Here is a 24,431-nt window from a genome sequence, read left to right on the forward strand (position 1 = left end):
TTTAAAATTAAAACAAAGCAGCTCCAGACACGTTTTGGTTTGGAAAAGCAGTATTTGTTACAAAGTACACTGCTGGGGGTGGGACTGGACTGATGCCCACCTGAGTTAGAAGGTTTGGTTCTCTCTAAAAGCAAACTAAAGAGAACTCTCTATTTAGTCTCCTCCACAGAGAAGATGAGCAATTTGTGGCCCTCCAATGTTTTGAAGGAAAAGCTGCCATCAACTCAGACTAATGGTAAAGGATGACACAAGATGTAGGCCAAAGCTTCTGGAGGAACCAGATTGAGGAAGGCTAGTGTGAACATTCAAACATGCACAAGGTTCTCATATACTGGGGTAGCTAAACCAAGGCTCAGGAGTCACCTGCGGCTCTTCTGAGGTATCAAGTGAAAACTTAAAGGTGGGGAAAACTGGCCAAAGACCACAGGTCAGAACCTCACAGTAAGAATCGAGTCTCCAGACATGCTGCTCTTCCTCCATGCTCACGAGGCAGATTGAGGCCATCTCTGGTGGGTGCAGCAACCAAAGCAAAGCACGTTTCCCCAGTGGAATCACTTCATCCCGCGCAGCTTTGCAGCTCAGTGGATGAAGGCACCCATCGTACAAGGCAGCCCCAGAAAAAGGCTGTATCTCTAGACCTACCTGCCCACTGTTGGGTTTAGACATGGTTTTCCGGGCCCGGTGAACCTTGGGCTTGGCCTCCTCTGCTGCTGGAGCCGGAGGCTGAGCAGGGGCTGGGGCTGGGGCCGGGGCCGGGGCCGGAGCCGATGGAGGGGCTGGAGCCGGAGCTTCTGTTGCAGGAGTTCCGGTTTCACTAGGCAGCCGTGAGCCGGGCATACTCAGCAGGCGCATGGCCAAGCTCTGGATGGAGGTGGGGGACTTACTGGTCCCAGTCAGAGACATCTTTGCCCGGCTGGCTCCACCTGCTTTGCTGGGGGATGATGGGAAAGTCTTGGCAGCATGGCCTGCAGTGAAAGAGAAAAGGGGAGGAGTCATTGGAAGACCTTCCCGCAGCTTTTTACAGGTCTGCACGAGTAGAACGCTGGACTAGGCATATGGGGTGTCTGTTTAAAATGACTGAGGTTGATCATGGATGGTCAGCACCGAGATCCGCTGAGAGCCATGGCATCATCCAGCCCACGGTCCTTCCTCCTCGCTAGCAAGGCAGATAACCATAATAAAGCTGTGTACAGAACACCGTATCACCAAAGCCAGAGACATCACAGCACATCACATAGAATCATTACAACAGAGGCAACAATAAACCACTGTTTTCCACAAAAGAGAAAGACAGCCAATCAAGTGCTGTGAGCACCATTGCCAGCCCGCCCCCAGTCTCACCTGGTAGACCTTTACTCCCCGGACTGGGGCTGGTATTTGAGCCAGCTGAGATGCCCCCTCTTTCCGGAGACATCCCTCCCACTTCTTTACCACTTGTGCTAGTCTGCATCCGTGCCCCATCGTCGCTGTTCCTGCCAGATGGCAGGAGGCCCTCCCCCACTCCTCCCAAGGTGCTTTTGAGCTTCCGAGGAGACAAGGATCCGGGAGAGGGATCAGAGCCATCCCTGGAGGGTGCAGCACCTGGAAAAACAGCGACACACACACACACATATATTCATGGTCCTGGAGGGTTGTCGTTCAAGCAGGAAGGTGAATTGCTGGGCCAGACTCCACGAGGCTCTGCCCTGAGGACATTTCACAGAACTCTGCATGTCCACTGGTATCAAATGCAATTTGTTATCCCTCAACTTCTCTGAGAAGAGAAAGGAACTCTGCCTTTCCTTCATGGAGGAACTTTCCTCAAAAATCTTCCCTTTAATTAAACTTCAAAGAACTTTTTCCATTGGCTTGGGATGATCAAGATGCAAATGCACTGGAGAATATGTTTTATATGAGTTAGATAAGAATTGAATTCACTGGCTTTGCCTCCTATGAAATTGAATTAAATCTCATTTGAATTGTGCATTTATAGCTAGAAACACATGCAGATTTGATACAGATTTGTAGCTATATTGGTTCCCTGAAGAAGTCACCTGGGGTGGGGGGGTCCACAAATGCCTGGGTCAGAAATACATAAATTCCTTGGCTCCAGGACAAGAACTAATGATGCCTCTTGCTATGGATTTGACAGAAGTTTTTCTTTCTCACTCTTCTCAAGTCTGTCAGTACACACAAACTCTTAACCCCCCCACTCCTGGGGGCAGGGGAAAGCTGCTTTGCTAAGGCAAACACTTTCCTTCTGACAGCAAAATGACTAGGAAATTCAGCTTCAAGGCAATGATCTAGCAGGCTGAAGCTTTGGCATGGCTTCAAGAGCCAGTGTGGTATAGTGGTTAAGAGCATGGGACTGGGACTCAGGCGATCTGGGTTCTAGTCCCCGCTCAGCCATGGAGCCAACTGGGTGACTTTGGGCCAGTCACAGACTCTCAGCCCAACCTACCTCACAGGGTTGTTGTTGTGGGGATAAGATGGAGGAGGAGAATGATTTAAGCTGCCTTGAGCCCTTTGTAGGAAAAAGGCAGGATATAAATCGGGGGGCGGAGGGGGGAGAAAGATTCTATCCAGGCTTTCAGATTCTAGAAAAGTTCTCTGCTTTACCTGTTGACCCTTAATAACCTCCTTCCGGTACAGCCTATACAAAGGCACCCACAAATCTTTTGAGCGCCTAGGAAAATCCTTGCCACTGGATTTCAAGTCTGGGTAGGAGAACTGGAGAAAAGCAGAATCCACCCTATTTCTAACACCGGACTCACAGAGAAACCTACCTGCTTCATCTGGTTCCACTTCTACTAACACTGCTACTCCTGCTGCCCCTCGAGAAGCCTCAACCTGAGGAATAAAAGCAGAGATGGGAAAAGTCAACTGAATTCCATGTTTATCAAGTTGTTCTTTTGCTGGAGTAGTGCACCTGAAATGAATGTGAGCAACGAGCCAAGAAGTACCAGGTCAAAGCAGAGCCTAGGTGGCGCCCATCTATAAATGGGGATTGTAATACTGACCTATTTTACAGGATTGTTGCAGAGGTAACCGAGTCAAAGGATGCACTTTGGACACTTTTGTCTTCTGGTATTATACCTTATTAATCTACTTGGGACTCCACAAACCACCATGGAAATTTCTGGGTATTGAATACCCAAACTTAAAACTGCATATTTATCTATAAATGTAAGTCATTATTAAGGCCTACTGATATATCCTTCATTGTTGTAATATAGTTATGTTGCTTTAAAAAACCTCACTGACCTATGGTTGATACTGCTTGGAGATATTTTTGGCTTATTTGGGTGGCTTCTAAATCTAAATAAGGTATGTATGTTCTGGGGTAAGAAACTTTACTATTGCCATGAGCACTGTTTTTGTTCTCTAATCCACTCTGTAATCCTGCTCCCTTCTCCTTCCCCCAGTGCAACACTGCACAAAATCATGTTTAGAGTACCACTGAATTCTGAAAGGATCTTTTCCTGGTAAATTTGTTTAGAATTGGAAGTCCATACTCCTTATGATTGAGCTGTGACATGGGAGGGAAATGACATGGGAGGGAAATGACAGAAATTACAAAGTGGTAGATACACCTTGCTTCTCTGAAATTCCATCCTGAGCAACTGGGAAAGATCTCTCACATTTTTGCCCCACGTAGGAAAAAAAATGGAATCCTAAGTATAGCCAGAAGTTTCATCACCAAAAAATCTGTGTATTATACTAGCCTTTCCATACATCTCAAGAAAGGTCAATATGGTATAGCAAAGTCTTCTGCAAACTACTGGATTTTGTGCTGGACTTCAACTCCCATCATCCCCAACTGGCATGGCCAATAGTCTATGAATTGATTGTAGTCCAAAGCATTTAGAGGGCACCACTGGGGGAGACTTGTGTGGTAGTGGGAGATCCTGGGAAACCCAGTGTCCCATCCCCCCCAACAAACCAATTTTACAGTCTTGTCATGAGAATTAAGCCAGGACAGAATCACGTATATCAATTTGTGCTCCTTAACTCTGGAGTCTCCAAGGTGGTGACTGTAGGCAACAACATTCTCACAGACACCTCTTATTTTATTTCCTGACATTTTTTTATTTTTGCATTTGTATGCCACCCCATACTCCAAGTATGTAATTCTAATTATGTAATTATAAGAAGATAGCAAGCAGAGTAGCTTTCTTCATTTGGGTTCAATGGAGTATGTTTGTGTTTTAGATCGCAGACCTCACTTCTGTCATGCATTCAGCTGTTGAGGAAAGTTATTTTGTTTTCAGCCTCTCTGGTTTGCATTCTTGGGAATGAGTCTTTTTTGTGACTGGCCATATGCAGAAGGCAGCCATTTTATGAATAGGGCACACCCCCATTCCATGGCAGCCATTTTGTGAGAGTACCCACAACACTCCCAATTATGCCCACTGGCCTGAAATGGTTGGGCAGCTCTGCCTTAAAAGAGAAAAAGTAGCCTTAATATGAAGCAGTACTATCTAGAACAAAGTGTACAACAGCCAACCTTGGGGAAATCAAGCAATTGTTTTCCACACATGAACCAGGTCTGAATGTTGGTTCCTTAACACATAGTAACACAGCCAACCACATAGTCCTGTCACCTCTGAATAAATCCATCCTCTCACAAATCCCAGAATACAATAGCCCAAAACTCAAACCCCTTCCACTCTGGAAACTTCCCCTCTTCCATAATATTTACATCCATTTCACTCTCCCTACCATTCTGATTTTTTTTCCAAATCTGAGCCAATCGGACAGTATTTTGCTAACCCACTCAGGACTAGCAAGCCGAAAAAGTCGTACAGTTTAGATAGGGCATCTCTCCACCCATCCATGAGGGTGTGATTTCTTGCCTGGTATAAAGTCCCACCCACCTTTTTGGAGTCAATTCAGGCCCTTAAAGCAGCCTTCCCCAACCTGGTGGCCTTCAGAGGCATTTGGACCACAACTCCCAGAATTCCCATCCAGCAGGGCCACTGACTAGGAATTCTGGGTGTTATAGTCCAAAAGTATCTGACAGGCACAGATACAGGTTGAGGAAGGCTGCCTTAAATAAAAGACCCTGCAAAGATTCCAGGTTCCACCCCCAGCATCTCCAGATATGGTTAGAAGAACTGTCTGAATCCCTGGAGAGCTGCTGCTGCCACCAGTCCATGTTGACAATGCTGAGCAAGATGGACCACTGATCTGAATACAGTCAGAATAAGGTGTCCTTCTGTCTGACATGGTGTGTAGGAGGGGCCTGAGCCCTGACCTTTTCAGACAGCAGGTGGAGACTTTTATTGTGGACAACATTCACAGAGTAGCAATTAACCTTGGTTCCAGATTTTACAGTGCTCCTGGGAAAGATGCCCTCAATTAAGTGTATCTTGTCACCACCATCGTCACCACCTGTTGCTGCTCTTCACTGGGCAACTTTGCACATAACAACAAGCCACTCTGAGCCACTATGGGTGAGTTGTTCTGAAAACAACCCATGATGCACAAACGATTGGGCTTATCTGGAGTTGCTTGCTAACTCCCTCCCCCTTGCCCCTCCAGTCGATGTTCCAGGGGACACCATGGCAGAACCGAGTTTTCTCTCACTCCATGCCTTGACAAGAGCAGTTTTTGGCTGCCCACAGCTTTTTGGCACTTCAAACTATTTTTCCCCTCAGAGATTGCAAAAGTCAACACTCAAGCCAGCTTCTGCAGTTCCTGTTTGTAACAGCCATTTGTTGTCTCCTCAACGTGCCCAAGCAGCACCTTTGAAGAGCTGCCATAGTTGCAAACATTAAATGTATAGAGTCAGCTGTAAAATTAATAAACTGAGCAAGAAATTATCACTTTTCTTCTTCAGCAGGCATTGAATATTTAATCTGGCATTTAGATATGTACATGCTGAGTGGATCTCTCCAGGAAAGCCACTGCAAAGTTAGGGGCCATGACAGCGAGGTCTTTTTCCCTGGCAGCCTCCATCACAAAATCATGGTTGGAAACATCCAAAGATGACCTGGGCAAATGGACAAGGTCCATGGGAGAAGGCATTTCTTCACAGAGGCTCCTCCTAAGCTGTGTATGGCTGTATTGGCCGGCACCTACACTTTCAAGATACATCATTTTTAGCTGTTTCGGATCCTCATTACTGGAAGAGGCAAGAAACAGTTCTTCAGATCTTCCTTTCTGTTCTCATTTTCCGTGTCACTTCCCTGTTTTTCTGAGGTCCTCACATGAATCCAAAGGGACTGAATAAGCCTCAGCTTAATTCTATGTGGGGTTGGGCATGCCAGAACATGTGGATTTCAGTGGGGTGGAAGGCTGGGTTGCCCAATGTAGTGTTATGTACTTCGATAAGATACTTGGCTTTGGACCAGCCTTACCTGGTCTAGAACCCCCCAGGTGTTTTAGACTACTAATTCATATTGTCCCGGCTAGAGTGACAAGTGGGCAGGAATTATGAGAGCAGTCCCAAACCCTGGGAAGGCCTCAGACTGAGAAAGTCAGCAACAGACTGAGATTCAGCTCAGCTTACCTCCTGGCTGTAAAGCTGTAATGGGGAACAAATCTCCATCCCTCAGGTCTGCCTACCTCCATGGGGTTGTTGTGGGTATTGAACTCAGGCATGCAGCCCTAAACAGTTTTGTAGGAAAACTAAAATACAAACTGATAATAACCTGGTAAGAAAAGAAATAAAATAATGGAAGCAAGTTTGCTTGGGAAAATGAGCAGCTTCCCAGAGGCAAATATTTAGCCAATGGGAACAAGATGCTGGCTAGATGGATCCAGCGCAGCTCTTCCTATGTTCCTAACCAGTACCTCATGAAAAAGGGTCTCCTTCAGAATTAACTCCCAGCAGACAGATTGAGGATAATGTACCTTAATCCCTGATTTCTTATTATTTTGGAACATCGGAGGTGGGAGGACAAGAACAATACCAGCCAAGAGCCGAAATGGGTATAGAATGAAAGACTCACAGGCTGCAGGAGCTGGGACTCGGTCGTGATGGAAGGAATGAAAGGGACAGATGGTGACGGGCGTGCTGAGAAGCCAGGAGGATCTGAGTGCAAGTTTGTCCTTCTTTCTGGTGCAACGGGTCGCTCTTTATTTATTTCCCTTTCTTGTTGACGGCCCTCCCGAAATCATAAAGGATCCGGAGGTTCCTTCACTGAGACCCTCCCTTTACTCACTGCTGTCTACCCAGAACTGGTGCCACCTGGAAGCAGCGGGAACAGACGCTGCTCACTCGCTCCCACGCCCGCCACTGTCCCAACCACTTCCAATTTCAAATCCCAGTCTTTCCTCCCAGCGGGACCACCATGCCACCGTTCAGTCTACCGCCAGGCCACCACTCCAACGCATAGCTCTCCGACCGGAGCAAAACAAAAATCTTCCTTTCACATTTCCTAATCGCGCTGCAAGAAGCCCCTCCCAGTTCGCAATGGGAGCACTGGGAAAAAAAAGGAGGCCACGAGTGATGGGGACCGGGAGACACGGGAAGCGTTCCCTTCTCACTCCCCCCGTCCCCTTTTATTTGATCTTTTTATTGCTTTTGCAAAACCCGCTTAGTCCTCGTCCTCCCCCATCGGCGCCCCAAACCTGCGCAGCTCCTGCTCCGGCACCCTCCATGGCCTCGCGCCGCGGCGGCAGCAGAAGAGCCGGCCCCGCGCTGACGTCACGGCCACGGAGAGAGTAAAGGAAGGCGGGGGGAGGGAGCGGAAGCCAGTTAAAGGGGCCGGAGCATCACGGCGCCCGGCTCAAACAAAGGGCGAGGCAGGCGGGCGCTCGCAGGCGCGCTCGCAGCGCCCCGCGGGTCCCCGAGACGGGCCGGCACCGGGAACGGTGCTGCTCCCCCGCCCCTGGAAGGCAGGGCGAGAAGGGCGCCCGGGGGGACGCAGAGCTCCCTTTCGCAGCACGCTGCCTTCCAGGCACGTTGGACCACAACGCCTAACGTATCTAGCCGGGCACGCGGGGAGCTGCTGCTTGGAGTTTTTTTAAATATTAATCGATGTATGAATATTAATCAAGAATACTAAATAGCAAGCGGAAGGCTGGGGCAGAGCGTTGAGACTGCCTGTATGTGGGGGCGTTTTGGGACGCCCCCTGTTGAGCAGAAGGCGGATAGGAACACAGTTGCCTGGAAAGCAGAAATATGGGTTGAGTGTGGTCGTTAAACCATGGTTGTTGCTGAAATGTGGTTTACCCTGTTGTTTGAGCCCATCTGAGATAGCAAACAGTGGGGAACAACCCACAGTTCGTAACTCAACAAGCCATGGGCTGTTTTAGTAGATTTATAGAAGGGAAGCTAGAAGGGGCCAGAGTCCAACCCTCTGCTTCTCTTCCACATGTGGTCATCCATCCAGCTGCAGGCCTGCACCTTTTCAGCTTAGCAAACATGATTCGACATACTAGCTCTGTGTATAGCAATGCAGGCAAGCATGAATTGTTTGTGGTTAACAGGCTATGGTTAGCACAGCTGAATTCAGCCAGCATAACAACCTACATTTCAGCAGCCACCCAGGGTTCAATGCCAAGCCACACTTGGATGTGTGAAAGCCTAGGAAAGAAGAAAAAATCAGAAGAAACCCCGAAAATTATTCTTTTTTCCTAGCCCTTCACAACTCCACCTCTACTCAACCCTTTATAAACTTGTCTTTTTATGTTTAAGAGGTCTAAACATGTATACAGCTATGAATGGCATTATGGGAAGGATTTCCCATCTCTTGTACTAGCAAAACTCAGGAGTTCATCTAATAAAGTCAATTAGGATCAGGTCTAACAGGGTACACCCTGTTACTGGAAGGAGGGGTGAAAACTACTTGCTTTATGCAGCCTTTTTCAGACTGGTGTCCGTCAGACTTCTGGACTTCAGCTTTTGTTGGCCTCAGCCAACATGGCAAATGGGCAGGAATTCTGGATGTCGTAGTGCGAAATTCCCCAAGGACAGTAAATACCCCATCCACTGGTCCAAGCTATGCCCACCGGAATGCAGCCCCTTCTCACAACACCCACTGTGGCCGTGAAGGGACAAATGGTTGCCTGCTCTATGCAGAGAGGTGGTATAATGCTGAATAGCAGATATGAGGGGACTAGCAAGGGATACTGCATGAAACCACAGGGTTTTATGCCCTTCTAAGCTCTGTGCAGAGTATGAAGATGGGCTAAACAGATCTTTTGTTGGGGAGGCAAGTTTTTCTTGTGCCTTATTTCTCACTGTCTTCCCAAATCCTCTCCCTTCAGTGCAGCACTCCATTTACTTTTATACAAAGGTTTTCCATGGAGGTTTCCTATTCTTCCAAACTGAAGATGCAACACAGAAATTTTGCTCTGCCTCCCCACTGGTTCAATTCAACAGCTCAAAACAATAACAACACGATTATGTTGGGTTTTATTTTGCTTTTTATTTTTTTATTTTTTAGAAAAAAATCATGAAAAAAACCCAACACTAGTTAGGGTCCAAGGGATCAGAGTCAATACTGCCTTGAGGAGTTAAAAAAAAAATCCCATTTCCCATTGTTGCCTCTGGGACTAATTCCAGGACTGTGAGGACTCCATATAGGTTGTCATTTTTGGTACTAGGTCCAGAATACAGCAATCCGGAGAATTTAATTTCCAATCTTTTTTAAAAGGTAATTTCTAGCTCTTGATGTTTGAAAGGATGCAGGCAATGCCTGCTGACATCTCGGAAACCAGCACTTGGCTTTCATAGGCAAACATTAAGAATTTATTACCTGCCATAGCTCTTTCCCACTCCCAATTTTCATTAGCAGAATAAACCAGGGACTGCAAGAAATGGATGTGCCCATTTGGGTTGATGTGTGCCATCTCTATGGGTCACACGATCCAATTTTTCAGGATTTTTTTTTTAGTACAAAGGATACATTTCTCTGTGTGCGCGCGCGCACGTGTGTGCATTTAAACTTACAAAAGTTACTGGCCGGCTAAAAGGCTGTCAGTCTTCACTGCCATTACCAGCTGTGGAAGAATGGAAGGAAGGCCAAACCTCCCCTTCCATGGCTAGAGGAGGAGACGGATAGGAAGAGAGCCTTCCAACAAGCGAACTGGTGTGGGGAGAGATGAAACGATTCATCCCTCCCCCATCGGGTTCAGTCTACATGCCTGCATGGAATTCTTGAATGCTTCTTGAACCAGGCACATCGCTAAGTACACAGTAGTGCATAATGCTCCCTCAAAGACAAAACAACTCACATCCCTCGTCTGTTTGCCCTTCTGTAAACTGAAGCCAACATTATGAGCAACCATGTTGGGTTAGAGCAAAAGCTTGAGAGAGTCCGGCATTCTGTTCGCATGGCCTGCCTGCAAAAAGCCCATGAACAGGCAAAGAGCACAAAAATGCTCTGCCACATGTGTTTCCCAGCAATTTGTAACGCAAAGGGATGCTGCCTGATACCAAAAGCAGCAGGCAGTCCTCAGGACTGGAAGCCATGGAGAGCCTTATCCTCAGTGCATTTGTCTAAGCGCCTTCTAAAGTCGCTCAACATCTTGTAGCAGTGCATTCTATTTTCACAAGGCAATCCGAGGAGCGTACTAGCACACTCATTCTGCTTGTGGGCCTCCCATTAGTACACTGTGGTGGAAAGCAGGATGCAGGTTGAGATCAGTCCTTGGTCTGCTCCACCGGGTTATGGTAGCTACTTTGCACACCTGGCTCTGGCTGGTGGACTCTGGAGGTAGCATCCAATGCGACATGCATGCCAACGTAAGGTACCTTGCACTAGCATAGCAAACAAGGCTTAGGTGGAACAGCAGCCTTTCTAAACTGCAGTGTAATTCATGCAACCAGTTGCGCCGCATTGGATTCTGCCCTGGCATCTGAGTTCTGCAAAGGCAGATTCCAGAAACCTGACACCTCTCTAACCTACTCTCTGTACCATGCTTCTTTATTTTAAATGATGTATAAATAAGGGTGCAATCCTATGCAAGTTTCAAGAGAAAAGGGGCTTACAGCTCCCAGTGCAGCTGGCTGTGGCATTCTGGGAGTGGTATCAACTTGCATAGAATTGCACCTTAAAAATAATTACCTGTGTTGGTCAACAATCCACACCGAGTTTCTGAAGTATTTCCAATTTCCTGTAACGTGTCTGCTCTGTGCTTAAAAAGAAAATCCATGTATTCCAATGGGAAATCAAATCATGTGATTTTTAAAGAATGGGTTGACTTTCTGAATAGCTTTCATTTATTTTGCTTCTGTTATTCTGAAAAAGGGGCAAGGAAATCTGTGCTGGAAATCTCACTCTCTGAACCCTGCTCAGTGGTCCTCTGGCTTCCAAGGCTCCAGTCACTGATCCCACCGTTCAAGAACATGTTCGTAGCCATGGGGACTAGAAGCCTCCTTCTCAGTTCCTAAGTTAAAAGTTATTTTGCACAGTATAATCATAGAGATGCCCTGTCATCTCCCTTAACCATTTGCCTTCACATTCCTGTCACTTCCCTCAGTTTACTGGCCTCTTAGTACTTGGGTAAAATTGCACCCCATGCCACTAACCAAGCCTAGCGGGCTTCTGAAGTCAAACTACACAGTAGCAACTCTCTTTGCCCAAAGAGTTCTGGGGTCTGACTCTCAGGACAAGCTCGCACGGTAGACGGAGGTTGCTGCCAACTTCCCTTTCACTGTTACAGTCACAGAAAGGTTTGGAGCCACACGCAGGCTCATTTGCGGGCTTCTCGCCGAACCTCCGAGCTCAGCCCACGAAGAGTTAAACGGAAAGAAACAACAGGAGGCCAGGAGAGAGGCGGCAGGTCTATGGTGGCATTGGCCAGGTCTTCCACTGACTGCCGTCGGGTCGCCCCCTCTGCCAAGGGCCATGGGGTTTTATGGAATTTTTCGGTTTCTTTGGCTGTGGAGACAAAGTGAGGTCCCATCCATGCTCCTTAAGTGGGGGAGGTATTTAAAGTCCCGTGCATCTCCCCACAAACAACCCAAAGGCCACGATCTCACATCTGCTTACTCGGAAGTCGGAACTACCAGCATCAGCAGGGCTGGACCTCTGAGGCAACATACACAGGACCGGGCTTTGAAAAGAGGTAGCGGTTTTTGTTAACGGGGTGTTGGGGGCAAAGGGACAGGAACTGTGAAGGAAGATAATGAACAGCAGGGGTCCCGGTCCCGTATCCCACGGCCCCCTGCTCTGACCGACCAGATCCCCTTTGCCTCTCAGACAATCAGGAAGCTTACTTCCCCGTGCCCTACTCTTTTTCTAATCAACTAACCCCACCCTCCCCTACACCCATTCCACAGAACCTGGGAGTTCCATCCCTCTAGTATACTAGATGCTAATCCTATCCCAAGAATCTCGGGGGCCCTGGCTCGCCACACCCCTACATTCTAGCCACTACACCCCGCTTCCCCCCCTCTGAGCTCAGGAGCCTCCCCTCTTCCACTTCCATCACTACCATCTCCTCTTCCTCCTCCTCCTTCAGCGTATGAGGACATTGATCTCGGTCACGCTGGCTTCCATGACGTTCTCCGCCGTGGTCTTGCCATGCTGTTCCTTGAGGTGGCGCCGGATGGCCGGTTTATGCGCAAAGCGGACGTCGCAGTAGGAGCAGCGGTACGGCCTCTCGCCACTGTGGAGGTTCATGTGGTCGTGAAGGGTGGACTTCTGGGTGAAGCACTTCCCACAGATGGTGCAGGAGTGCGACTTGACGCCACGGTGGACATTCATGTGGCGGTTGAGGTTGCTGCTGTGGTTGAACTGCTTGCCACACCGGGGGCACATGAAGATGAAGTGGTGGGCCCGCATGTGGAACACCAGCTTCTCCACCCCTTGGAAGACCTCCTCACATTTGGTGCAACGGATGATCCTGGAGACACCACCACTGCCGCCACCCCCAGCCATTCCCGAGCTGCCCCCTCTCCCCACTGCAGGAAAGGTGGAGAAGGGACGCCCACTCAGTCCCGCCAGCACCAATCCCATCCCGCCAGCACTGCTCTGGCATTCAGCAGCAACAGCTGCTGCCTCACTGGTCTCCTCCAGGTAGCCTCCGCCAGGGATAATAAGGAGGCCTTCACCCTCCGCATCCTCAGAGAGGCTGTAGGAAGCCTTCACCACACCATGCTGGGGCTTCTCCGGTGTGGATTCAGGAGAAGAACTCATGGTTTCTGCCACCGTAGAGTTGACCTGAGGTTCTTCCTGGTCTCCGGATCCCTCTTTGTTCCACCCAGGCGGGGGAGAAGATTCTTTGCCCCAAGCTTGTTGGGGAGAGGTTTCCTTGCTCCAGCTTTGCTGGGGAGACATATCTTTGTTCCAGCCAGTGCCAGTGGTCTGCTGCTGCTGTTTCTTCTGCCGCTGGGCCACCTCCATGGCAGATTCGATTTTCACAATGCAGATGTCTGAAACAGCATCCTCATCCCCATAATCCTCTTCCTGTTCCTCATCCTCATCTTCTGCCTTCATTTCCAGCTCTTCCTCTAGGGGGAACTCCAGTTTGACGGGCCTTTGCAGGGATCTGCCAACCACAAGGACACAAATCGTCAGTGCATTCACGGGGAAATCCGGCTGAGAGACGGCTGATGTATACCGAGTTAAAGCCAGCCTTGCTCCACCTAGTATCCTTCAGATGCTTTGGACTCCACTTTCATTAGTCTTAGCCAGCATTACCACTGGTCAAGGACTGCTGGGGTTGTTGTCCAAAATATCCGGAGAGCACCAGGTGAGGAAAATTTTACCTAGTCAAATACTACTCATTCCAAATTGTTTGGCTGTAGCTCTCCAAGGTTCTGGGGAGCAGCATCCTTTGCAGTACTAATGCCTGTGATTCTCTGAGGTGGCAAAGTCAAGAACTTAATGCAAAACCTCCCATAGGAGCATGAGGGTCTCTGTTCCCCAGCTATATACTTGTCCTCACAGCCACGGATTCAAATTAATTCTCTGAAGCAGAGGGAGGCAGAAAGGAGCTCTTCAGAGGCTTTGGATGTCAACACTTAGCATTACTGACCGCTGGCCACGCTGGCAGGGCTGCTGGGGTAGAAGTACAAAGCATTCCACTCACCCATGCCCTGCAGTAGGCATATTTCAATCACCATTTATAAGTCATGCGTATCATGTTTCAGACCCCATTCCAGTCAGAGCCAGAGATCTCTGACTGCAGCCAGATGTCCCGGCTTCCGTTAGAAAGGAGAAAACTGAGAAGACACACATGAAATGGCCACAGTCCAGGTGCCTCAGGGCTACTTTGCAGATCAGCATGGCCGGCTCCAGAGGAGAGCAGATGAGGTCACAGGCCAAGGCTGTGCAACTGGCAAGGAGCCTACTGAGATCACCAGATCTGGAACAGAAGCTTCAGGTGAAGGGACTCCCATGTCTTACTCTTAGTGACAACTGTGTACTATCCCAAGCTGATGCCCTTGATATTTTGGGCTTCAACTCCCATCAAACCAAGCTGGGGTAGTCTAATGTACTAATATTTTATAGTGGCTACTTTACAGATTTCTTCAGGGGAAGCCTTCCGTATGACTTCAGTCGTATACTACGAACTACTAGCAGTTCATCGCCTTTACCAGAACTTTAGCAGACTTTCTCTGTGAGCCCCTAGCAAAGTCAGGTGTGTGCCTATGAAAACGGGCTTTTTCTGTTGCAGCATCCCAGCTGTGGAATAAGCTCCCCAGAGAGGCTTGCTTGGTGCCCATGCTGCACTCTTTCTGCCATCTCTATTTTCCCTGGAATTTTAGCCTTTCCGTTTCTGTTGCAGTAAATCTTTTACTGGATTTTTAAATCTTTGCATTGTTGCTAAGACTTTGGCTTTTGCTTCTAATTTATGCTACACTTTTAAACTTTATAGTGTATTTATAATTTTACTTGTTGTGACCCACCTTGTTGGATGGCTATAAAAATGTAATATATAAATTATATATCCACAGTGAAGTCTAAGGTCTTCTTTCAAGCTATAGCATTCTGACATGCATAAGCTTTGGCAAGTCCTTACACCTTTTTTCGGCCTGGCAAGGTCCTTGAATTTGTGCCAGAATTGGTGGTGACAAGATAGTGTTTAATATTAGTCAATTGAATTCAGAATTTTGGTCTTTAAAATGTGTGCATACAAGTGTATGTTTATCCATATATTATGTCTGAACTCTCTATAATTTATAGCAGAATGCCTGAAGCTTGTGTTAATTATCATTCTATCAGACCTGTTAGAAATTATTTCTTTTCATTCATTAGTTGAACCCAAATAATGTGCCAAACTGGTGCCTTGTTATGTCCTAGGTAGCAGGGTTCACCTGCCCAGCTGCTTAATGATCAACACTACTGACTTATATCTACTGTTTCAGGTCAGCTTATTTGCTGTTATTAGCATTTTACTCTTCTGTCCTTATTTGCCTGTATTTTATATCCAATCTGATTTTATATCCAATCATTTAGTTTTCCTGTGTTTCACCTTTACCATGCCCTTAAACCAAAAAGTGGGGTGCAGAAAATAAGCAAGTAGCAACACTGATGTGGAACACTGTCTTTAGTGATTCCTTCAAAAGGTGGAAGGAGCTATTTTTCAAGAAGTATTTGACATACGCCTTGGCTAGATTGCACGAGTCGTCTCGTAGAAGACTCTTTAGAGAAGCCCATTTTCACTCCACTGAGGGGTACTAATACCAGGAATACAAGCACGGGTGAGCTTAAAGCTCTATTCCCAGTGAGCAAGCCTCGGCAAAGTATTTTAGCCTTTGCAAATGGGGGCGGGGGCATGCACAAAATCCAGGCATCGCCAGATGTGTTGGCCCTCGGCATTCTGACGATTAGCCATTCTAGTCAGGGCTGATGAGAACTGAAGTCCCAAACATCTGAAGGGCATCAGGTAGGCAAGTCTGCACCAAAAGAGCAATGGCTGGGGGCCACTTGGGGATCCCTACAAGGATGGATCAGGCCTGCTGGCCTAAAGATCTGTACCCCTGACATAAATATATAAGCACCTTAAGACACAATCTTATGCATATGAAAGCCCTATGGCTATATAGCTCCCAGCTATACAGTTGCAGGCCTTTTGCATGTCTAGACTTCCCTAGGATTGCATTCTTAATGTGTGAAAAGTGTCCATTTGGCCATGCACATGTGTTTGGAAGCTAAACCACACCACATATATTCTTTTACCTCATCTCCAACCCGACAGTCTATCTTTCTATGGAAGGAAAACATCTGCACTTGTGAAAAACAACCCATAGGCTTGAATCCTATGACCCACATCACTGCCCTGGTATTTGATCTTCCGGTGTGTTTGAGGATACCCGAACAGAGGGTGAAACACATGACCAAGCACAACCATTGCAAGGTGGCAACAGGCAGTTTGGCAACACAGCAAAGCTGTGATTCATGTGGCGGCCACATGAATCACCTCCAGGACACTGCAACTGTGTTTGTGGATTCTAGATCAGAGATTATATCTGCCTTGACCACATTTCAGGATGCATCACGGCAAGGGCAGGTGAACCAGTGTTTATAGTTTGACCAAACAGGCTAATAAAAATGAATAAATGTGCATTGAGTAGACAGTGAGATTATTTCTCCAGCTGCCAGGAGATGGTGCTATGGCCCTACTTGTCTGCAATATTCCTTACAACACAGTTTACAAGATACCATTAAGAACAATCTTTAAATTGCTTGCCTTGGTCGCCTGTGGCGGGTAAGAATCACCTCCAGGCGACCAGGCAGGAAACCTTGACAAAAGTTGGTTCTGTTTTGTTTTTTCCTTTAAGGAAGGAATTTGACTAACATGGAAATGCATACTCAAGAGGGTTTGTAACTTTTGTGACTTATTGGCAAAGATTGGAGGAACATGGGATTCTTCAGCAAACCTCTTGCGCGAATGTTCTTTGCGGGATGAGGTAGAGCAGCCCACCACACTGGGGGACTTGGACCGCCGGTGGCCTCCAAACTTCGCTGTTTCTTCCTTGAGGCTGATCTTGGGCTCGATGAACTGGGACAGGGCGTTCCGACACTTCTCCACCACATGCTCCATCTGCAGGTAGCTTGCTGCAGTCAGATAGTTGACTATGTCCCTGACAGCAAACTCCAGGGCGCCTGTGTAGCAAGAGAGGAGAAGGTCGGCCACAATCTTGGCACTGTGCATGAGGGAGACCTGGAGTTCCGAGGAAGGATTGAGGAGGAACTGGTCCCTCAGGAAAGGGGAACAGGCGGCCAGGATAACCTTGTGACCCCGGAACTTGAGGCTATCGGCCACGATGGTAACATCACAGAAGCGCTCCTCAGAGCGGAGCTGGTTCATGTTGCGCAGGGTGGCCGCTTCGTGCCCTGGGAGCTGGAAGCGGAGGAGCTCCACACCAGATGCCATTGGTTCTTTCAGGATGCAGAAGCCAGTCAACACAAGGGATGACGGAAACTGGGCTGGAAGAGGTGAAGGCTGGAGGGATGATGGGAACAGGCACTGCAAACAGAGAGGACAAAGATATGAGTCTGAGACTGTATCGCTTTAGTGCCTGTGGATAGAGAATCGCCACCGCTGCAGCTCGCACAGTGACCCACCCTTTCTCCTTTGCAGTTTTTGCTGTTCAAGTCTTCCAAACGTGATCAAGTTCACATCACTTTCACTGCTCTGTCCCACACAGTTAATTATTGGGTGCTCCAAGTGCCATCAGCAAACAAGCTAAAGGCACATTAACAGCACAACCCCCTGCATGTTTCCTCGAAAGGTGAGCCCTGCTGTGTGGGTGCAAGCTAAAATATACTAGGCCAGCAGAAGTGTGAGCCATTTCAGTCCCAGGCATAGAAGGCTCCCAGAAGGCAAGACCTTTCCTAATGCTCCTGCTCTGCCAAAGAAGCAGGTCTCCTGCACAGGTACAATTTAATCTGTACATTTAACCTCTTCCCCGCAAGTTGTTTCCTCAATGTTGTGAGCTGCCCCGAGGCTTCGGCAAGGGGCGGCATAGAAATGTTTTAATAAATAAATAAATACATAAATAAAAATAAGTTCTCAGTTTCAATCCACATCCTTGTCTCACCCCAACCCTGTTCTGATTCAGTCTGATACAGATTGCCCACTTTGATTTTCTTAGGACTAATCTAAGAAAATGTTGGATCAGATGAAGGGTTGCTCTAGCTCAGCATCCTGTTCATGCAGCGGGCAACCAGCTGCCCACAGAAAACCCACATCGGGGGCACAAGCGCACCAGCACCCCCCCCCAACATCTCCCAGCAAATGATGTCCACCAGGGTACTGCCTCCAATAACAGGGGGTGGGGGGAGCATGCGGCTTGCCAGCTGTGGTAGCCATTAATAGACTTCCCCTCCAATCCTCTTTTAAAGCCCTCCACATCGGTGGCTACCACCATATCCCGAGAAACTGAAATCCACCGCTTAACTAGGCGCTGTGTTGAGCAGTCCTTCCTTTTAGCTGTCCTGGTCTCTCACCAAAGCTAGACTGCGGCCTGCTGAGTCTTTCATTTATGGTGCTGCTGCCTGGGTCATCCTGTTGCAGCAACCTTTTAGAAACAGGAATTTGGTGGGTCATTCACAACTGAACTTCACCTATTTGGGTTGGAGGGAACAAATCAATACTGTGCTACCAGCTGCACCCAAATGGATCACAGCAACAATGTAGAACAAAGCCAGATGAAAGCAACTCCTCTTCTACTGTGGTGGTAGTGAGTGGGCCACACCATCTTCGTGTTTTTATTGGTTTTAAGTGCCCATCTGAAGAGACAGCACTTAGAGAAGGCCTTGTGTTCCAGTGTATTTGTTCAGTGTGTGAGCTGCCCAATAGGCAAAGCCTCTCAGGGGGACATAACAAAAGGAAATGCAAATCAATGATAAAATCAATAATGAAACACAACTGTTTTAAAAGCAGAATAAATAATTCAAGAAAAAAGAGATGCATAGGCAACCTGCTAAAACATGGAGAAAGAGTTTTTAAAATGTGTTAAACATTTTATAAATATATCAAGCAGCAGTTAATAATTCTTTTTAAAGGCCTACAAGAATAACAATATCTTGGCCTGATGCCCTAACGCCAACAAAGTAGGTGGACTTCTTTAGGGGAGGCATTCTGGCTTGAGAACCACCACAAAACAAAACAAAACTTTTCAGGAGTAGCCAGCCAGCAAATCTGAAGAGGTGCGGGTACTGGAAGCAGTGAAAGCTCATATAAATGATTATTCCTTAGGCACATCTGGGGAGCAGAGGGATCTCAGTTCAGGGAAACAGCCCTTCACAGGCAGACTGCCCAGCGTGGCCAGGGAGGGGTGGAAAGGACGCCACCCGAGATCCCAAAGAGCCTCTGTGAGTTATTGCCGACAGCAGTGCATTGGCCAAGGAGGGGCTCATCACAAGGCAAGTCTGTATATATTAACATGCATCTCTGGCCAGGTAACTGATCTGACACACCTGACCCAGTCATGCTGTCTTGGTAAACAGAGTTACTGAGCGGTGCCCGTTCGCATCAAAATGTGGCCAGCAATGCACATCTTGCTGAAAACAATGTGCTCAGGACAGCCAGCATCGACCCTCACAGAGGCATTAGATTTATGCCTGTGGTTTTGGCTCTTCACCCTGCTCACAGAGGGATGTCTACTTACCTCTGTGCATCTCCTCAGCCGAACCAGAGTGTCTGGGCTCTTATACACAATTAATGGTGTCCACGGATAACCAGCCTTTCCTCTGAAAATAGTGCTCAAGGCATCAGGCCTTTGAACATCTCACCACTTATAATTTGAAAATTGAAATGATAGCCCTGGCACTTTGATGTGTTTAACTTTGGTCTGGAAGGCGCTACACTTTGGCTTGAACTACAAAGGAAACCCAGGACAGAAGTGTAACAGTTGATATCTGCATGCTGCTTGCAGCCTAGTCTTTCACAGAAGATGTCATGTAGATTCCCATGTATGTCTCTATTTCCCCTTTCACACATGGGAATGCTCGGCACTCTCTATGGGTTTGTTCAGACATCATGGTAAGCTATGGTTTTCCTTAACAGGAAGAAGCTGAGTTTCCTTCTTGACGGAGGTGCTCCCATATCACCCACACCCCCTCATTTGCCTGCAAGGAACCTGGAATTTTCTACTTCCATTTTAAGTTAACTGCAATTTCATGTGCCACCCAAATTCCAACTATGGTTAATCTTAACTATGGCTTAACTGAAATGAGCCTGATTTGTAAAACATGAACCGGCATTGCATGATACAACAAACGACCATGGATTACTTAACCCACAGTAAGGCTATAGCACATGCCTGGTGCCATTGTCCTATTCAAGTTTCCAGTGTGGCTTGCTTGTCATGTTGTGTGAACCAAGCCACTGGAATCAGGTTGTGCTTGGGTTCACAGGACAATCAGCAATCAGTTGGGAGCTGAATATGCAAAATGGTGGCTGGTATGTGCTATGGCACACCATGGGTTACACAAATCATGCTAAATGGTTTGTTCATGCAAACTGCTCTATAATTCGCATCTGTATGTTTCAAACAAACCAGGCTTAAGATTAACCACAATTCATTGGGTTTGGATAACGCTAAAAGTCATGGTAAAAAATCCTGAAACTGAAAGCTTCTATTGGGCTTGAACTCATGGCCACAATGGTGGAATAGAAGGTAACTTGGAATTCAAGTGTTAGGGACACATTTCTGTCAGGATAACCATGGGCTATCGTGACATCTGATCACATCCAGTAACTTTACTCTTCTTTAGTACAGTGCTGAAATACAATGAAACTTGTTTATCTAGCTTTTGTTACCAAACCTCAGTTCTTCCATTACACACCCCGTTTCATTTCAAAAGAGATAAAAGTACCTTCATTACAGAATTATTTTGTGCTTTTTTCCTATCTTTATGCATCCATCTCACATTTCAGCGGTTAGGATGGCTGAGCTGCACATTCAAGTATTCATGTGGAGGGAACCTGCCAGTGGAGGTACCATCCTAGTCCATGCTCCGTGTGAGATAAACACAGGTGCAGACATCAGGCAGGATTACCCCCATGCAAGTCAAAGCAGTTATCTGTTGCACAGAAATGGTGTGTGGAGAAGTCATGTTGAGAGAAAGCATGATCAACCACATGCAGCTTGTTACACTTCATGACTAAGTATAGATTTCACTGAAGGGCACACACCGGGAAGCAGAAACACACACGCACACAGCATCACGTCTGGTGATCTACACACAGGCAACACAATGTTCTCTCACGCGCACGTGCCTTCCATATGGAAAAGGCATAAGGAATGAGACGGCCTGCCAGCTATTTTCTCCAAATCCTCTTGTTCATCTTCTGCAAGCGCGAGAGCAGCCCCCGCTACTGCTGAGCTCGATATCCCCGTCGGCATGTGCAAAGCTTTCCACGCTGCTTCTCCCATGCACCACGGCGCACGATGATTTCCCCCCCAGTTGCTCTCCTCTCTCTTTTTGCGCGCTTCCTCAACATTCCCACGCGATCCGAGTCCTTTTCACACATTCCTTTCCCAGCCAGCAACCCCGATGAGCACACAGACGAACGGATCTCTCTGACCCCGTGCAAGCCCCCCCGCCGCCCGCCCGCCCAGCACTCCCATTCACAGCCGGATCCAAACAATGTGATCCCCACCCTCCACACGCCTCCGCTCCGGATCGCCGTCCCTCCTTTCCCCCTTCGCACGCTCCTTTCTTCCCGGCAAGCAGCCCAGGCTCAGACCGGGCGCGCCTCCCTGCCCGCTCACCCCACTTCCCCCCAGCCTCGCCCCCTCCCCACTTCTCACCTTGCACGCTGCTCCCCCTCTCTTGGAGGAGAGGGGGTGGCCCCAAATGGCCAAACAAGGAGGCAAAGCGAGAGAAAGGAATTAAAGGGGCCTCATTAAAGGGCCAGGCGGCCAGCAATGTGAGAGGGATATTTGCCAGCCACATAGAAAAAGGACAGAAAAGGGTGAATGAAAGAAGCGGGGGTGGGGGAGAAGCGGGAGAGGAATAACTTCACGGCGCCGCGGGGGAGTTGCTCATCCATGTGCGGGTCCTTTAACTCCACTCCCGCCTCCCCTTTAAGGCCAGTGATGTCATAACAACGCGCCCCTGGAAAGTTGGTGGGGGTATTTTTCCCGGCCTCCTCCAAATCACCTTGGCAACTAATCGCCCCTCCTTCCGAGATAGGTTTCGGCTTACAAAGAACTTTGTTTTTAAAAAGGGAGGAAAATCTTGGGGTTATGGAAAGCAGTATTGGTTGCAGAGAGTTCAAAAAGTGGTTGAACACGAACCTTGTCCTTAAGCTCTCTATGCAGCACTTCTAAAAAGTACACTTAGCACGCTCCAAGCACCAGATTGTGATTAAGGACAGTAGCCTAGAAAGAAGATTCATCACTTTGTGATCGTGGCTGAGCAATTGAGCCTTTTGTCGCTGCATAACAGCAGAAGTTCAACAGAAGCAGCTTTTCTCATCTCTTTAGCATCCTGCCTATGCCAGGAGGATCTCCAGCTGTTATTTATTTATATATATATATATATATATATATAAATCTCTCTCTCTCTCTCTCTCTCTCACTGGAGTGTCTCAGAAGCTCTGCTAGGAAAAAGAGAGCAATCCTATCTGAATTCCTTTTAAGGGCCTCATGTTGTCATCTTTTTCACTGACTGTTCCTGGGACTTCAGGAAAAAAAATCCATCATTGAAACAGATATAGAAACTTAGAAACAGAGTGAGTCAGAAAGGGCTTATTGGGCCATCTAGTCCGACCCTCAGCTCCACTCATGTAATGCCTAACATGTGGTTGTCCAATCTTTCTTTGAACAGCCTCATTGATGGGCCCTCAACTATCTCCCTTGCATCAGCATCCAGGACAAGGGCAGCTGATTGGCACACTGGAGCACTGGGAGCTGGGCAATTGGGGTGCAGCAAACAGGTCAGGCCACAAGTACAGTCACAAAGTCCAGAGCCAGGGGCTGCAACATTAGACAGTCTGTTCATGAACAAAGTGTAGTCAGACAAACCAGGCATCAGGAAACCAGGAAGACAAGCCAAAGGGAGCAGATACTTTGAGGGCTGGAGCAAGGCATGAGCAAAGTATGCGCCACCACAAACCAGGAGCACTTCAGGAAGACCTCCATTGCCAAGGCAGCTTCTAGGGAGACGAGCCAGTTCTTATATAGCTCTTCTCCCAGGGCTCCCTGGTGGAGCTCATAATTGCCCTGGCAGCTGCAGCAGACTGGGGTAGTGATGCTGCAACTACTGAGGCTGCTGTGCTGGTCCTTGACCAGTAGAGGGAGCACTGAGGCTGCCAAGGGTCCTGACACCTGTCCTGTGCTAGGTGTCCCTTCCCAAGCAAGACAATCACTTCCAGCACGTCTTATAAGAGGCTTTTATTCTACACAGGAAATCTAAGCATTCACAAGCCTCTGAGCTTACACAAGGAGAAGTGTTGACCCCTCTTGGCCCCTGTTTACTCAAAGTTCTGCTTATGAACCCTTCAGGGCTGGTCTCCTGAAGGTGGGGTGCTGTGAAAATGTGCACACCTGCATTCTGCACTCTGAGCCCCTAATTGGTCCAATCTGCGGCTGTGTGGGTGGGCCCTCAGGTCCATGTCTTGAGAAGGCTTGTGTTCTCCATCCAAGAGACTACCCAGTTTCATACCTCCCCCCTCCCATCCTCTGTCTGCCACAGGTGGGAGGGAGACTGGGCCCCATGGGTGTCCTTGAGCTACTTTCATCCAGAGCAGGCCTGTCAGTTACAACAATTATTCCATTGTCAGAGTGTGAGCTCTGAGCCCTTTCTGGTTCAGCCATTCCCACCTCATCCTCCGAGTCTGAGCTACCAGTCCCACCAAGACAGGCCATCTCTCATGCGCACCTGGAAATCTCATCAGAGTATGAGCACACGACACCACCTTGGAAACCCATTCCATATCCTAGGGGTCCTAACTATCAGGACGTCCTTCCTGACATCCAGCCTGAAGCCTGGTTCCTTGAACATATCCTGCCCTCTAATGCAGGGAAAGAGCAGGTCACAGCCCTCCTCCATATGACATACCTTCACATGCCTATAAGTTGCTAAAAGATCCCCTTGAAGTCTCCTCCAGGTTGAAAAGACCCAGTTCCCTCAGTCTCTCATCATATGTCATCTCTCCCAACCTGGCTGCCCTTCTTGTAACCCTGTGCTGAACCGATTCTAACCAAGCTATGTCTCTCCTATAATGTGGAGCCCAGAAATGGATGCAGTAATCCAATTGTGGGCACACCAGAGTCATGCAGAGCAGTATCAGCACTTCCCTAGATTTGGAAGCCACACTTCTGGCTATACATCCAAGGATGGCTTTTGCCTTCTTAACCACCATGTCACACTGCCGGTTGATGTTCAGCCTGCTGTTGACAAGTACCCTAAGATCCCTTTCACAAGTGCTGCTCTGCAGCCACTTGTCACCTAACCTGTCCTTATGACAGCTATTCCTGTGTCCCAAGTGCAAGACCTTGCACTTATCCACATTGAACGCCATCCTGTTGTCCCCAACCCATTTCTACAGCCTGTCCAGATCCTTATGGATCTGGATCACCTGCTCCT

At 48.0% G+C, this 24,431-nt stretch overlaps 2 protein-coding genes across 11 annotated transcripts in view; both read right to left on the bottom strand.

Annotated features, from left to right (window-relative positions):
- The window catches only part of EHMT2 (euchromatic histone lysine methyltransferase 2), a 40,542-nt gene extending 28,069 nt beyond the window's left edge, over positions 1-12,473 (bottom strand). For 2 of the 9 annotated variants that reach the window (XM_044419697.1, XM_044419694.1), the window contains exons 1-4: positions 6,494-6,922; positions 2,766-2,829; positions 1,342-1,581; positions 643-965 (exon numbers count right to left, since the gene is read on the bottom strand). In XM_044419697.1, the coding sequence (XP_044275632.1) occupies positions 643-965; positions 1,342-1,581; positions 2,766-2,829; positions 6,494-6,532 (666 nt within the window). In that variant the 5' untranslated portion in view covers positions 6,533-6,922. The other 7 variants (XM_044419696.1, XM_044419695.1, XM_044419702.1 and 4 more) reach the window with 7 other exon arrangements.
- Positions 12,396-21,812, bottom strand: ZBTB12 (zinc finger and BTB domain containing 12). Of its 2 annotated transcripts, none has more exons than XM_044419705.1 (3): positions 21,650-21,812; positions 16,766-17,355; positions 12,396-13,428 (listed from the first exon to the last, which is right to left on the bottom strand). In XM_044419705.1, exons 2-3 carry the CDS (start codon positions 17,260-17,262, stop codon positions 12,396-12,398), a joined length of 1,530 nt encoding a protein of 509 aa, XP_044275640.1. In that variant the 5' UTR covers positions 17,263-17,355; positions 21,650-21,812. The 2 variants fall into 2 exon arrangements, with proteins under 2 accessions (XP_044275640.1, XP_044275639.1); XM_044419704.1 differs by lacking the exon at positions 21,650-21,812 and adding an exon at positions 18,339-21,155.
- Positions 21,813-24,431: the final 2,619 nt, after the last annotated feature.

This window comes from Varanus komodoensis, unplaced genomic scaffold (assembly GCF_004798865.1).
Source record: "Varanus komodoensis strain SLA01 unplaced genomic scaffold, ASM479886v1 scaffold107, whole genome shotgun sequence".
Classification (NCBI taxonomy): Eukaryota; Metazoa; Chordata; class Lepidosauria; order Squamata; family Varanidae; genus Varanus; species Varanus komodoensis.